The sequence below is a fragment of the Gavia stellata genome, chromosome 5 (assembly GCF_030936135.1).
Source record: "Gavia stellata isolate bGavSte3 chromosome 5, bGavSte3.hap2, whole genome shotgun sequence".
NCBI classification, from domain to species: Eukaryota; Metazoa; Chordata; class Aves; order Gaviiformes; family Gaviidae; genus Gavia; species Gavia stellata.
Genome location: NC_082598.1, coordinates 50269976 through 50285294, shown reverse-complemented (window position 1 = coordinate 50285294; position 15319 = coordinate 50269976). Strand labels below are relative to the sequence as shown.

The 15319-nt window shown below is 39.4% G+C and overlaps 1 protein-coding gene across 1 annotated transcript in view; it reads right to left on the bottom strand.

Annotated features, from left to right (window-relative positions):
- The window catches only part of TNKS (tankyrase), a 143010-nt gene that overhangs the window by 95803 nt on the left and 31888 nt on the right, over nucleotides 1–15319 (bottom strand). Inside the window, exon 3 of the mRNA XM_059817418.1 lies at nucleotides 13021–13116. Within this exon, the coding sequence (XP_059673401.1) occupies nucleotides 13021–13116 (96 nt within the window). The remainder of the gene's footprint in view (nucleotides 1–13020; nucleotides 13117–15319) is intronic.

The following is a 15319-nucleotide window of genomic DNA, read 5'->3' as shown; positions in this document are numbered from 1 at the left end:
CACACTAAAAGGGCTGACTCACACAGACATGGGACATTTGAAGGAGAAGTCCTGCCTTTTCATACCTGAACACAGCAGTTTTATAAATAGCCGTCAGGGATAGTCCTCACAAAGTTATGAAAACTCAGCCACCACATTAAAAGACACGCTCTTTATAGCTCAGAAATTTTAACTTAAATTTTGAAAGAGAAAAAACCCACCTCTGTTCCCTTGTCCATGAAGACAAAAATAAAAAATGCAAAATAACGGGTCTGCCTGCTTATTACTCTGATGGGAAATACTGCTTTGACCTGCATTATTCCTTTATACCTACATATTATGCTTCTCCTAAAATAACTGCATGCAGAAAAAAGAAATACTTTAAACAAGTGACTTGCTTTATTTTATAAAATCTGGAACAAGGCTTTATTTGTCTACTCACAAGTGCAGACTACAGCCACTGCCCTCAAGTCACCCATAGTACCCCAGAGCAGAACCCAGTGAGACCTTCATTTGAAAGGCCTCCATCTTCACTCAAGATGGTGAGCATTGTGCCCTACTTCAGCAAGCAACATTTAAATGTCTGAATAAACCCCAGCTTAACCCCACATCTTTTCTGGATCACAACTAGAGTGCTCAGCATCTGGCAGGATTGAGCCCTAAGGACATATGCAAGGAGAAATTAGCAATTTCAATTTAAATGCTAATACTTATTCTTCCCAGTGAAAATTGAAGTATAACAAGTGATCTCCTCACACGGAAACAGCCTTGATTGTTATTTAATGATCACAACGAATACTTAGAAAGCATGAAATGAAGCTAATAAATCTTCTGTTGAGCCTGAACTTTTCAACAAACAAAAGTGCTCAAAGTTTTCAAAAACAGTTCAGCCTGATTTTCTTCATTTTAAACTAAACTTTTCATGTTCTTCAGTCACAGATCCACATACTGGCACCACACAATTAAATTTAAAAACTGAAACGCCCAGCTACTTGAACAAGTTTAAAGTATTTTTTTTTAGTGCTACCTAAACAATCTAAAATACATCATATTCTATGAAATTCAAGTTCGTGCATCAGCACTATTCACCACAGGATCTGTTTGCCTTCCAGTGGTAAATTAAGAAATAAGACAAGCACTATGGAAGTAGTTTTCTTCCTTTCTTACTCCACCCTCCTGGGAGAATATAAATACAGATTGGCTTGTTTGGGTTTTAGCATATCTAAGCTATGTTCTGTTTTAAGTGAAGGTAAGTTGAAGATGATTTTTGTTTGACAAATAATTTTAACAATTAAACAATTTAATAATTTCTTTTAAAAAGTCATCAAGACTGTGTTTCCCTGCCCCACCTCCCCAGAAAAGGCAAGCATGAAACAAACACAAGCTCACAAGACACCAAACCCTGGGACTTCTGAATCTTAGCAGTCAATGCTTACATTATTTGTGATAGCTTGAATGAATTAGTCACCACTGAAATGGCTACTCAGTTTGGTAGAAACTTACTAGTTTATTCAGAAACTTGTAACAGTAAAATATCCATTCACTGAGAAACATCCATTCTAAAAGCCTCTTCATGCACCAATGGAAAACAACACTTCTGACAGTAACTTTAACTACATAAAAATGATACTGTCATTACCTAACACAGACGACAACTGCCTCATTTTTGTTGATAATAAAAACATACATGCACACGTGTGTGTACACATAAAACACTCCCCACATACCACACCCCCAGCATAAAACAATGTAAACTTTCTCCAGAATTAAAAAGCATGTGTAAAATACAACAGAAGCAATGCAGTTCTTTTTCAATCTTACATGCAGTGTACTCTTTAAGTGGAGATACATGCACCAAGCCTCCACGTTCAGACTCCAAATGGCGCTAACTGTAGAGGGACATCTGGAACATTTCTAGAAAGAAAACTGAGACTCTTAGAGGCTCAAACTATTCTTTGCAACCTGTCCAATAAAGAAGAGGTTACAGGTATTTGCTTTAGGTTACCTTCCTCTCCTTCCCTTCTCTCCTCAATTTACTGCCCCTTCAACAGAACAAGTCGGGTGGATGGCCTCAGTGTTTGGACATCGGGCTCATGCCAAGGCACAGAAAATGAGCCACATCAGACCTGTGGAGCTTGGCCTGTCAATACAGGCCAGTCGAAGTGATGGTATAAGTTACATGATACTAAATATAAGCTTCTTTTATCTCCTCATTTACCTCTGGAAAGTTTAGTACAACACAACAAAGAACTAACCCATGGCCACATGAAATGTAAACTGTATCTGAGCCTGCTGAATCAGATCACCTCACAAATAAATCAGGTCAATTCCATTTCCATTACATATTTCTAAAATTATAAAAATCCCCTATGCCCCAAAATTCATTTATGAAAGACTTCAAGGTAGGTGGTCTAAGCTCGGAAGCACATGAAAGCAAAACAAGCTGCATCCAAGAAATACGACTCTTTTCAATATACTAATCGTAGACAGAGTTGGTAGCAATGCTGATAGCTGCTAGGAAACTAAAGATTACTTAACAATTATGATTTTAAGACTAGTTTCCATTGTAATTCTGCCAACTCTGAATCCTTCAGGCTGAAATTCTCCTTGCCTATCTCAATTTAATTTTCAAAATTATACTAAAAGAATTGCACCACATCTACAAGACAAAGAGGGTTTGTGCTGTCCACAAAACTCATACATAACACTGTGTGTCTGAACAAAATATAGAACCTCTTCTAACTTCTTTGAGAAGAAATTTTAACGTCTAGATATTTCAGAGTAGAGACTTGAAATGTGACAGAACCAAAGGTAGAAGAAATGCCTAGGATGGCCAATCTGAAAAATCCAAGCCCATCTGTCTAAACTGTAGGTTGCTGAAGACCGCAGCTTGGATTAGACAGGCCAGGGGAAAAGTGAGAAAGCATCTAGGCAATAGCGGGACAGGAGTAAAGGAGAATGCTGGACAAAATCTGAAGAAGGTGATGCTACAGGGCTGTATTTATATTAAAACACATTCCCCTCCAATATCTGGTTGACTTCCCGTGTACACTAAGCTCAACTTGCATGTATGTGTGTTCCACTACAATCTCACCACACTTTGCCTCTTGCAGGATCCCTGACTCACTCTCTGCAAAATGATGGCCAATATTCAGTATATGAGTAAGGATGGCACAGCAAACTAAATCTTAACTGCAGGACACCTGCTTTATTTACTGCCTAAATGGGAAAGCAGATAGGAACTGTTGGAAGCAGCAAATGCAGCAGAGTCCAGTGCACATCCCTGTTCAGTTTATGACTGAGCATCCTAGGGTAAAATGGGTTATCTGAGACAAACACATATGCTGTGCTTCAAACCCTGCTATGAGAATGGCAGTATCAGGGAAAGGGCAGCATGGACGTTTCAAAGAGCTGTAAATAAACCCATAGATGACTGTCACAACCTTAAGTATAAATTGTCTGATCTAAGGAAGAATTTTCAAACTTACTGTTAAAAATGCATTTCCTACTCAATGAGAGCAATCACAATCTTAAATCCTAGGTCAATGAAGCCACACGGACTTGAGAACTATCACAACGGTTTTCAAAGAAATAAAAGTTACACAAACCATAGGTAAAGACATTTTAAAATACATTTGTACAAAAATTCTTCTAGACATTTAATGTCTCATAAAGAAACAACAGAAGCAAAAAGCGATTTTATTTTTCCTTTCTGAAACACATGATCATTTACATTAACAAAATGTAACTCAGGAACCCAAGATCCTTTAAATTTCAGGAGTATTAAATACTTTTTAAAGTCTTATCCTTGAACTTAAATCACATCTAGCACGTGTATAGTAAAACTAAAGGGGGAAAAAAGCTTCTGACCCAGCCAGGTGTCCTGTGCCGTAAAGAACTCTGGTTGCACCCCATGCCTGGCATTCGGCAAGGCAGGAGCACTTCTCAGCTGGCAAGAACAAGCCCGCTCTCACCAGAACAAAACTGGTGCAGCAGCTCTGTACAGAAAGAGTGCCCAACACAGCCACAGCACTCTGTAGGAATGTGACCAAACCAAGAGCTTTTGTAAGGACTTACTTTCAGTTCTTTTTCAGTTTGAAAGAACTTGAAGAAACCTTCCCCTAGGCTGACATATCCCTACCACAATCAGAACAATTTATGGATTTACTTTTAGCAATATTATTACATTAGGTATACACACATAGCAAATCTTCCTTAAATGCATACTTTCAAGTTTGACAAAACTTCTTACTAAAAGACCTCAGCTAAGTACGGGTTTGCAAGTAGGGCATCAGAACCATGCTTCTTACTGAGATTATTCCAGTATGACTTTTCAAGCCCCATCTGTCTAGGTTAGGTGTTTTAAAAGAAACAAATCCTTTAAAAGAAAGTAATTCCAAAGTTTGCATTCTCCTTCAAACTCAAAAACAGCTCCTGTGGAAATGAAGTGTGGAAAAATTAAAAGTGACTGGTGTAAAAGAGGGAGGTTGGAAAGCTACAACAATTAACCATCTGAAACATAACACAATCTCTACATGGTATTAAAATTCTTTTGAAATCTGGACATTTATTTAGCACTCTCAGAGGAGTTATTTTGCTAGCTCAAGAAAAGAAGAATGGAAGTCATACCAGAAACTGTCTGGGAATATGTAGATGAAGGGAGGAGGATGAACAGAACTAGTTCTGCTAGCCAGACAGAGGATCTGAAGAGATCACGGATTCTGGACAATGAATTTAGAAGACAACCAAGATTAGGAGCCAGGGGGGGAAAAAAACCCCCACAACTATAGGCCTAGTAAGAGGCAGAGTAAAGGATGGAGATCTCAAGTAAGGGGTGCATATATGCATACATGTGAATGTGCTGGCAGGAAGTGAGGGACCAAGATAAGAAACTTAAGAAGGTCAGCCCAGGTCCCGGAACTGGGATCAGAAGTTGGATAGCATTGGACGGAGTAGATAAGACCACTGCAAGAACTGGTGGCATGAGCTGGTATCACCAAGTTTAAAAAGAATGGGGGGAAACAGCCTACTACTTCTTCCATGCACTACCTTTTATGACAGTGCTTCCTTGTCTGAGAGGCAAAGTAACACATAAGCTACCTCAAACCTAGGTGCTTTATATCAGGATGCAATGAGTCTTTGCTCAGTTGAACAGAGACAAACTAGAACAGCAAAACCCCACTGTTCTTCAGCATGTTAGAATGACACTCCAGACCATGTGGAAGCACTCATCAGAATCAAGAGGAAAATCCTGTTTCCAAAGAAAATATTTATCTGCCTTAACCATATATGCTTTCAACTTTTGCAGCAAATGAAGCAGGAGCCACACGGACAATATTGTACTTCACTGTGCGGTCTTGATTCCTCCCCAGTGCACAGCCATCAGCCCTGCTGAATGAGGCAGTGGGGAACAGTAAGCAGTCTCTGAAGCAGAGTCTGTGTCCTATTATGTGTGCAAAAAGGTAAAATTAAGATTGTCTGCCACTCCCACTTCCCAACCAGTATGTTCTCCTTACACAACATTAACGTTCTTTCAGATTCATCTGTTCAGGCTGGAAAAAAATAGTCTTAAATGTTTTGCCCACACATTCACAGATTCCACAAATTTCACAGTTGTGAGTGGCTCATTGCTTTCAAAATTTAAACATGGCTTTACTTTCAGAAGAAAACAGTCCAAGTATGAAGGACTGCTCTTTGAAGTTACAGTACAAGAGATAAAAGCCATGGGAGCTTTTGTTTGCAGGAATCATCCAGCTAGCTAAAAATTTTTTTTCAAGAAAGTTCCATGCTTGCTTACAAACTAGATTACAGATTAGAATCATAGATAATACACAAAAACTACATTAAAATAGTTACAACTGCAGCATGGCTATCCTACTTACAAACATAACCAAATGAGAAGTTACATCATATAACATTCTGCTTCCACTCATTTCTTACCACTTCACCCTGGCTTACTACTGCATGCAGTATACAGTGTGAAAAGGCTGTTTTGATACAACATTCCAGAAAAAGCTATCCCTGGGCGATGTAAAAATGTAGTAGAGATCAAGTAGTATTTGGTCTCAGGACTGGCAGAAGTTGCTATTAATAACCAGAAATGTACAACATAGACTATGCAAAAAAAACAACAAACAAATCCTAAACTTAACAACAAACAAAATTATCTAATCAACATTTAGAAAAGAAGAAAAGATTTCAGGAAAGTATAAGATTGGTCAGTGCTCAAGGCAAAGAAACAAAAAGAAGATGAGTGCTCTGATGTACTATGGAAATAGAAATGCTTCTTACACATTTCTGCAATTATCTTTCCTAGGGCATGGAAAATACATTTTGGGCTCTTTACTTACAAGGTTTAGAGATCTTATTTGTTATTCTGTCCATTTGAATAAAACAAATCTCAGGAAGAAAAGCTGCTTTTGAGCTTGATGTTGTTAAATTTCAATGTGTAGTATAGGCTAAATAAATTTGTGCACATCAGGTTTCTGAAAGCTTTCAAAGCATCCAAAACTCTATACAATAGCAGAGCTGAGAATCAGAGAACTGAAAAGACTGCACTTAGGTGCTTCGTGAAAGCTTTGAGAGGATAATTTGTTCTTTTGACACGTTAAGATTCTGACTCCATTCAAAGAGCTCTTACTAAATATTCCTATGTGGATATCATGGTAAAAAGAAAAGCTGAAAGAGTGAAAAAACCTGGCAAAAGGGATGGTGTAAATCAAAACTATGCTTTTCACGATAGACTACAGACGTTTAACTCCTTGCCTAAATAGAGGATATGAACAAGAAGGAAAAGCCGCCTGATCTAGCCAGCCAGCCACATTCCAAAGAAGCCATTTCAAGACACACAACTAAGTTTAAACAAAAGATGAGGATGATAGCACTCATCTCTAAAATAAGGAGCAGGGGGAAAGAAAGGAGAAGCTCTCATTATCCTAAACTAAGCCTATGAAACAAGAGCATCCAGAGCTAAAGTTACACTAGGAAGAAATCCAAGCACATTAAGGCATGGAAATGGAAAATTTAGGCAGCAGAACACAGATACTGGCTCACATAAATCCTTGCACAAGTCCTTCAGTAAGAGATTAAAGAAATTATGTAGTCATGGAATCAGAGTCGAAGTACTTTCAAGGATCAGACACTTAAAAGCAGGATTAACTTGTTTCCTTTATGATAAAACACACTGGAACTTGTGTTAAATAATCTACCACATTGAAGGAAACATTTAAATTATTCAGTTACCAGAGAAAACTGAAGAAATTAGAAAGACCTAAGACAAATTGAGGGAGTGGGCAATAAAATGGGTAGACCAAAGGAGTACTGACAAATTAAAACAATCAACAATGCATGCCTAATATAAATCATCTGGAATTATACTGGAATCTAAGTCACAAACTTAAGAATTCAGAATTCCTTTACAGGCTCCCATAAAACATTTAGCTCTTCTGCAATCACAGAGGTAATAAAAAACAAACTTAGCCTGAATAAAACCTGGAATAAAAAAATGCCATGAAAGCTATTAAATCACCACTACAGAAGTCAACTGGATGTTATACCAGAGCACAGTGCTCAAATCAAGATATGCTGTCTTGAAGGAATAATGCAGTGCTGGAAAGCGGAAAGAGAATCAGCTATACTGGTAGTGACACTGAAGTGAAACTTTGTATGTAGGCAGTCTAAAGAACAAGGACTGCTCTTCCCTGTGTGCACACAAAGCACGGCATGGCACCTAGAACAAAAGAGGACTGTTTCTTCCTCTTTCCTCTCAATATGAAAACAAGGAAATGTGAAATGAAACTGAAATGTGACCAAGCCAGAACTGAGAAAGGAAGGCATTCCCCTCCTGGCCTCTCAAGTAGCCAGTGCATTTCCTTCAAAGAGCAAAGTGGGAACTAGGCCATGCACTGAATGAGATTTTTTTAAATTATGTATTTATAAATGTAACAAGATAGTCACAATTATAATACTCTCTAAAAACAGGAGACAAGATTTACATATCCGTATAGTTAGAGCTCCTAGATGAGGGCCACCCAAATGGCAGACTTTATATTAGGTCTGTGCCACAAGTACATTTTGCCCACAACTTTCCAAAGACTGGATGAGCAATGCCCCAGCAATCCCCATGGAAAGCTGATATTCCTTGTAATTCTCCAGTGAGTAGATGTAAAGTATCACCACGGACTCCAAATGTAAAAGCATCATGACACCCACATCAGTGAACTAGAGCTGACGGCTTGTTTCCTCCTGAGAAGGCCTTGGTAAAAATGAGGAGAACAGACCTACCTGAACACTAAACAAATAAAAAACACAAAAACGTACATTCAAAGTACAAACAAGTGCTGGAAAAGACCTTTCAGACCTCTTGCTTCAAGAGGTATACCAACGACCTATATGAAATACGGTGAAAGTTTCTGCAGGGCAAGGATATTCCTCAACTGCTGGGTTTCTTGCGCTTTTCTCTAACGCAGCGGACCTTGGTGTCACCATCAGAAAGGATGATGACCCAGATAAACAGATGACCCAAACCATTCTAGCAGCACCTGCCCTCCATACTGTTAAAACACTTCTCTTTTTCCAGTAACATTTATTACACTGTTTCTTAAAGACAGAAGCTACACCTTGTCCAAATGATCTGATTTCAGAGTACACTATATAAGAATTAGGTCAATAAAAGGAAGGGGGGGGGAGGTTGGCACCTCCCAAAAGGAAGTGCTAGTGCCTCTCCAGAACGCCTTCAAAATCCTAAGAGTACCTGGAAGGAAGCACCACCAACCCAGAAGGAAAGAGTTTGGGATTTGAGACAGTCAAGCTGTAAAGGTGCCACAGTAAAAATAAATTTAACCCAAACTATAATCGTTTCTTCTTTTCCTGCTAATTTTAAAATGGATGAGTGTACCTAGGATCCATTTTCCATTCTCTAAAGTTCAGTAAACTTTTTGTAGTGAAGTTTCAGATTTTTCCTTTCCTTGCAGGTAAATTATGCATAGATGGCAGTTCACTTCAAAAAAATGTGTGCAAATATATTTCAATAAATGGATTATGCTCCCCTCTTAAATTAAAAAGTTGACATGACAAATAGATGAAAACATGAATCCTCATTAACACTTCTGATAACCTTAGCCCAGCTCTACTTTCACTCATCAAGCTGTCCTTCACATCCAAAAAACAAAAGTGAGAAATGCTCAGTAGGACCTAAGCACTTTGTTTGTAAAAGACATTATTTCCATAGTAAGTAGGAAGATCATAGTCTTGTTTAACTTTGAAAATGGATTCTACTAAAAACCAAGACATTATTTCGTACCCAAGAAACCTCCCTTTAATCTGGAGATGCAGCAGTTTCCAAACTTTTTTTCATTTTGACCTGTTTCAAGGGGGTAATCCTTGAAACCAACCAAAACCAACCTTGCAAAACAGTGGCATGGAGCAGTCAAGAACATATTATCCAACCAAAGTGCCTTCAGCTCCTGCTAACAGCTTTAGAAACCACTCAAGCACAAAGAATGACCATTCACATAGAGAAAGCATTTCCAAATAGCAGATAATGTGGAGAAATGGCAAAAAAGCATCACTGTGTGAAAAACCAAAATAAATCACTCACATAAATCATTAACAATATTGTTGGCTCTTCATATATTGTACAGGAAAGATATAATGGGATATTAATGTTTAAAGAGGCAATAAGCAGAGTAAGAGAATAACGAAGACTAATATGACTTGTAGTGCGAAAGCTCCCAAAGGCCCTGTTCTGTATGGGAGTCCCACAGTGCTATGTATGTCAACAAAGATGAGTCCCCATCTCAGAAACCACATTCCAAAGGCAATTAAACTAAAATAAAATTAACTAGGATATTAATCTCATGTGTGTAACAGCTCTGTTTTTTAGATGTGATGTGTTTTCAGACTGTACTACCAATTCAGCATAGAGAAAGAGAGGATTACAATTGTGTTCTGGCAACATGATTCAGGAACAGTAAGGGATGCTAAGGAAGATGAAACAAAAAATATTCACCCTCTCAACCATAAAGTGCTTGGCTCACACAAATGCTCCTTATCCTGCAGGAGAGGAAAAAAGACTGCTTTCCTGTTTAAGTAGTAAAAAGCAGATTCCCCAATTATGCAACCTTTTTCTTTCTTTCCTTTTTTTTTTTTAAGAAGCTGGAACTGGGTGTTTAATTTCTATAAAATTCACTTTAATCTACAAAGAAATTTTCAAAGTCCATTTCCATCAAAATATTAGTCTTTCATTTGCATTATGTATCCTTTATAAAACACAGATTTTAAGAGAATGCTGCAAGAAAATGGCTGGAAGTCATCCCAGAAACTAGTGCATTATATATCCTTTCTGTAATTCAGGAGAAAAAGATACTATACGTTACTCTAGACTGGGAGACAGAAAAGAACAAATCATTGTGGATTTGGCATTTGCTGCCAGAAGACTAGAAATGCTTTTTACACCGCAGGAATGTCCTTTTTAAAACACATACAGAATTCTTTGTCAAATTGAAAAGATTTAATCAATTACTAACAAGTTTTCTGTTCACTTTTGCTAAGTTGGAGGTCAAAGAGAGACTATAATCACAGTTCATTCACAAAGCAGCATCAATGCATGAACTTATGCAAATACTTGGTCAAAAAAGTAGTATGAGGAAGCTTGTTCTCCAACAATCAATACAGCAACAATGTGGAAAAGTCTATTGTGGTCATAGACACTGATAGAAAAAGGAACTGAAAATAACATCATGAGAACAGCCTCGACACACATGCCATTTAAAGATGCAAATACAGTAACAATTACAGATTGTTCTTTCAGAATCGCTCCACTTTTAAAACCTCAAATAGGAGCATTTCTAAAATCCCACGATTCAACATTAAATACTGAAAATTAAGTTAATACAGCCTACTCATCCTTAATCCAGTAATACCTTTAAGTCCTGATGCACCTAATTGCAAAACATTGCCGTAGCTAAAGATTATCCCAGTCCAGATAGATCCTAAGAAATCTCTTAAGCCCCCTTCTTCCAGAGGGAGGAAGAAAGACCTGAAGGTTACAACATATGGAAAATGCATGAGAAAGTAGCAGCCTAACAGAAATACTAGAAAGCACGGAAGCATCCAGAAAAATTAAGCTCTTAATAGAAAGCTTCCATTTAAATGTCATCCAGCGTCAGCTTTTTCAGTTACTGTGAATCATACAGCTGCTAAAGCCTGAATCAAGCCCTGTTTACGCAGCTTGGAGCTCAGGTGCACAGAATAGAGAGGGCCCAGCGTAGCCAAGAGCCACCTTGAGGACAAAGCTGGTAAAACCAAAAGCTGATTTTCTTGCTAGGAAGAATAAACACGTAAAAAAATTACCTCTTTTTATGAATAACAACACCTAAACAGCAGCAGAAGCGGCTCTGTGTATGTGTGTTTATATGCACAACCTGATAACATGTATTGGTTGCAGCAGCTTGCAGTCTCTGGACGCTCGTGTGCAAGGCATTAGGGGTGAGGCCTGGGACACAGGGCGCTTGCTGCACTCGACACGGTGTTCTCAGAGGGCTGCTTCTAATCCATCTCCACTTCTTTGCTATAACACGTTGTCCTCTCCGTTGCCTGAAGCACAAGGTGGTGATCTAGTGCTCAGAGAACTCAGTGGAGCAGACATGAAGTCACCATCACAGACTTTCCCAAGTCTTCTGCTATCCTCTGAAGTTGATCTTTGAGCATAGCCTGAAGAGCAGCTCGGAGCCTGGAACCCCTAAACTGTATGTATACCAAGTTCCCCACAACTAAATGCCGAATATCCATTAACACCTTTGAGGTACGTTGACTCCCTGGTGCCCTTTCCATCCTCAGCATCTGTACAACTGTATGTGTTAACAGCCAAAAGTCAGATGAACCTGCTTAGCACAGCTAACATTGGTGTTAACACTGTAGGAACGTGTTTAAATTTGACAATGAGTAATTAAACTAAATCATATGTATTTAAAGTGCATTGTTCCAAAGGCACTCTCAAATCACTGCAGAGCTGTAGATAATTACGTATAGCAGTCAGCGCACTGGAAAAAGAAGATGAGGAAATGTTCCTGACAAAGTGAAGGGAGCTGGTATGCTCTGAACATCATCTGAAGAAAGAATACGAGTGTTGCATAGCACATAACCTATAAATTAAGCTGTCAATAAGAAGAGAGAAAGAATAGGGGAAATAAAGGTGAAAGAAGAAAAATAGCTATTTCTTCAAATGAAGCTCAGCTGCTGTATCCCTTTCTATAAATCTAATTGTATATATTTTAAAATCTAAGATTACTTTGTTCTAAATGTTATTTCCTAGATGTCAAAATCAGCACAGAGGACCATGTATTTCTTGATGCAGATTTGACAGGCTACTATATTATACTTTTAATGCTTGCTGGTATGCTACAACAGTTAATTTATAAAAAAACAAAGCTGTGTAAAAACAAAGTTGTTTCTGTAGAATATTTTCATGAAACATATTGTTTGGCAGCTAATAGCCCCTAAAAAGGAAAAAAATTGGTGGGTGAGAGAGTTCTACCTAAAATGACTAATGAGGAAGAGGAAGGAAAGGGTAGCATGTGAATCTGCAGCAGAATATAATTTAACTATTGATCTCTGCAATCGGTAGCAGGTTCTCTTTCAGATCACAGGTACGTTTATAGTTATACAAATGTCCTTGCTTGCTCAACAGTGAAGGTCTTAAAACAATTGACCTGATTTTTTCTTATCTTTTTGCAGGGGTTGGGGGCTTCTATTCAATCGGTATGTTGGGTAGCAATTAAAAAGAAAAAACCCACAGAAACACAGTGACTAATGAATGATGTTGTAACAGAAAATTACAGCATTAGCATAAGTAGAATAAGCAAACCTATAGCAGCACAGCAGATTAACAACAGTTATATCAATATGAAATTTGGTAAAAGACAGTTTTAAAATGCTCTTACACAACAGAAAATCCGAAAAGGCAGAAGGCTCTTACGATGATGAACTTATACACACAAAATGAACTACAGGTAACACTGTTGAGAGATGTATGCATCTTACCTGTGAGTACAGCTTTTGCTGAAGGGTCTGCCAGATCCAGTGCAGATTTCCCATCGGTGTTCCGAATGTTTGGATCAGCTCCGTGCTGCAGCAGCACTGTGCAGGGAAAGCAGAAACAGTATCTTACCTCAGGGATACACAGATTATTTACTGTTAAGTGTCTCCTCGGCATGATGTAGGCATAAACACACATTGCAGTTTTGTTTGTTTTTCCTTCTGGTTTTTTTCCCCCCCTCTCTCCCTTTTTTTTTTTCTCCCCCCTTTTTTTTGTTAAGCACTGCAGCAAAGGATCTTCTCCGGAGTAAGGCTAAGTTGGCAAGTTAAGATACAGTAAGATCACATGACTTTGCATGATAAACGTGAACCCTGAACCTCTTGCACTACTCAGTTTTGCGTTCCTCCTGACAGCTAGCTGGGAAGCTGTGCATTCACTGACTCACACTGGGAGATCTGCTAACTGTGGAACCTGCTCCTGCCTTTACTACCACTACTGCCGCTTGTTACCACTCCTGTTCCTTTTCCTGCTGAATATCCCAAGTCACCCCGCCTCTGTAAATCAGTAATACTCCAGCCTTTCAGTGGCTTGTCACTTGCGCACAAAATCTTAACCGCAGCATACCGGCTTGCCTTCAAGAAGTGTAACAAATAGGGTAAGATGTGTAACCTGGTACCCTGCAGTCTGGATGTTCAGAAGCTATTATTCTCACTGGTATTTCTTTTTCCTACTAAACCTATTAACACATAAAAATTCAAGTACATAAAAATACTTAGAATGCGATATGCCACCATATGGCTGGGAAGGCATTGATACAGTAAATTACCATCTAGAAAAGCTCATGAAAAAAAGGAAAACACTATTTCACCTGTAAACTCTTTTGATCAGAAACAACACAATAACAATGCAATTCAGACGACCCCCTCTCAAGATCAAGGCATTTTCCACGGAATTGGAAAACAAAGTCCACAGCAACATTACAGGGCTGACAAAAAGGGCCCCAATTCTCCATTTCCCCAAATGTTGTGCAAAATAAGCACAACATATTACAAATTCAGAGCAACAGTTACACACTTAATTTGCACAAGTGTGGATAACAGGACAGTGTACAGAGGTGCAGAGACTCAATATCAAGGAGACAAGTAAAAACCAGCAGACATCTATGGTTGCTCATGTAACTACGTCTGTTGAAAAATACAGCTGGACTGAAGGAGACAAAGAAATACTTGCACTTTTTGTAAATAAGGGTGCAAAACCACTTCATAGACAGGATTCTCCATGAAAAAAACATAACCCAATGCAGAACAGAAGTAATTACTAATATGATATTACATATATCACTTTAATCACAGAATCATAGAATCATTAAGGTCGGAAAAGACCTGTAAGATCATCAAGTCCGATCATCAACCCAACGCCACCATGCCCACTAAACCATGTCCCACAATGCCACATCCACACGTTCCTTGAACACCTCCAGTGATGGTGACTCCACCACCTCCCTGGGCAGCCTGTTCCAGTGTTTCACCACTCTCTCAGTAAAGAACTTTTTCCTAATATCCAGCCTGAATCTCCCCTGGCGCAACTTGAGGCCATTTCCTCTTGTCCTGTCACTCGTCACTTGGGAGAGGAGACCAACACCCACCTCTCTGCAACCTCCTTTCAGGTAGTTGTAGAGAGCGATGAGGTCTCCCCTCAGCCTCCTCTTCTCCAGACTGAACAACCCCAGTTCCCTCAGCCGCTCCTCATCAGACTTGTGCTCCAGACCCCTCACCAGCTTCGTCGCCCTTCTCTGGACACGCTCCAGCGCCTCAGTGTCCTTCTTGTAGTGAGGGGCCCAAAACTGAACACAGTATTCGAGGTGCGGCCTCACCAGCGCCGAGTACAGGGGTACGATCCCCTCCCTGCTCCTGCTGGCCACACTATTCCTGATACAGGCCAGGATGCCAGTAGCCTTCTTGGCCACCTGGGCACACTGCTGGCTCATATTCAGCCGGCTGTCAATCAACACCCCCAGGTCCTTTTCTGCAGGGCAGCTTTCCAGCCACTCATCCCCAAGCCTGTAGCGTTGCCTGGGGTTGTTGTGACCCAAGTGCAGGACCCGGCACTTGGCCTTGTTGAACCTCATACAGTTGGCCTGGGCCCATCGATCCAGCCTGTCCAGATCCCTCTGCAGAGCCTTCCTACCCTGGAGCAGACCAACACTCCCGACCAACTTGGTGTCGTCTGCAAACTGACTGAGGGAGCACTCAAACGCCTCATCCAAATCATCGATAAATATATAATAAGCAAAAGGCTTTTCAG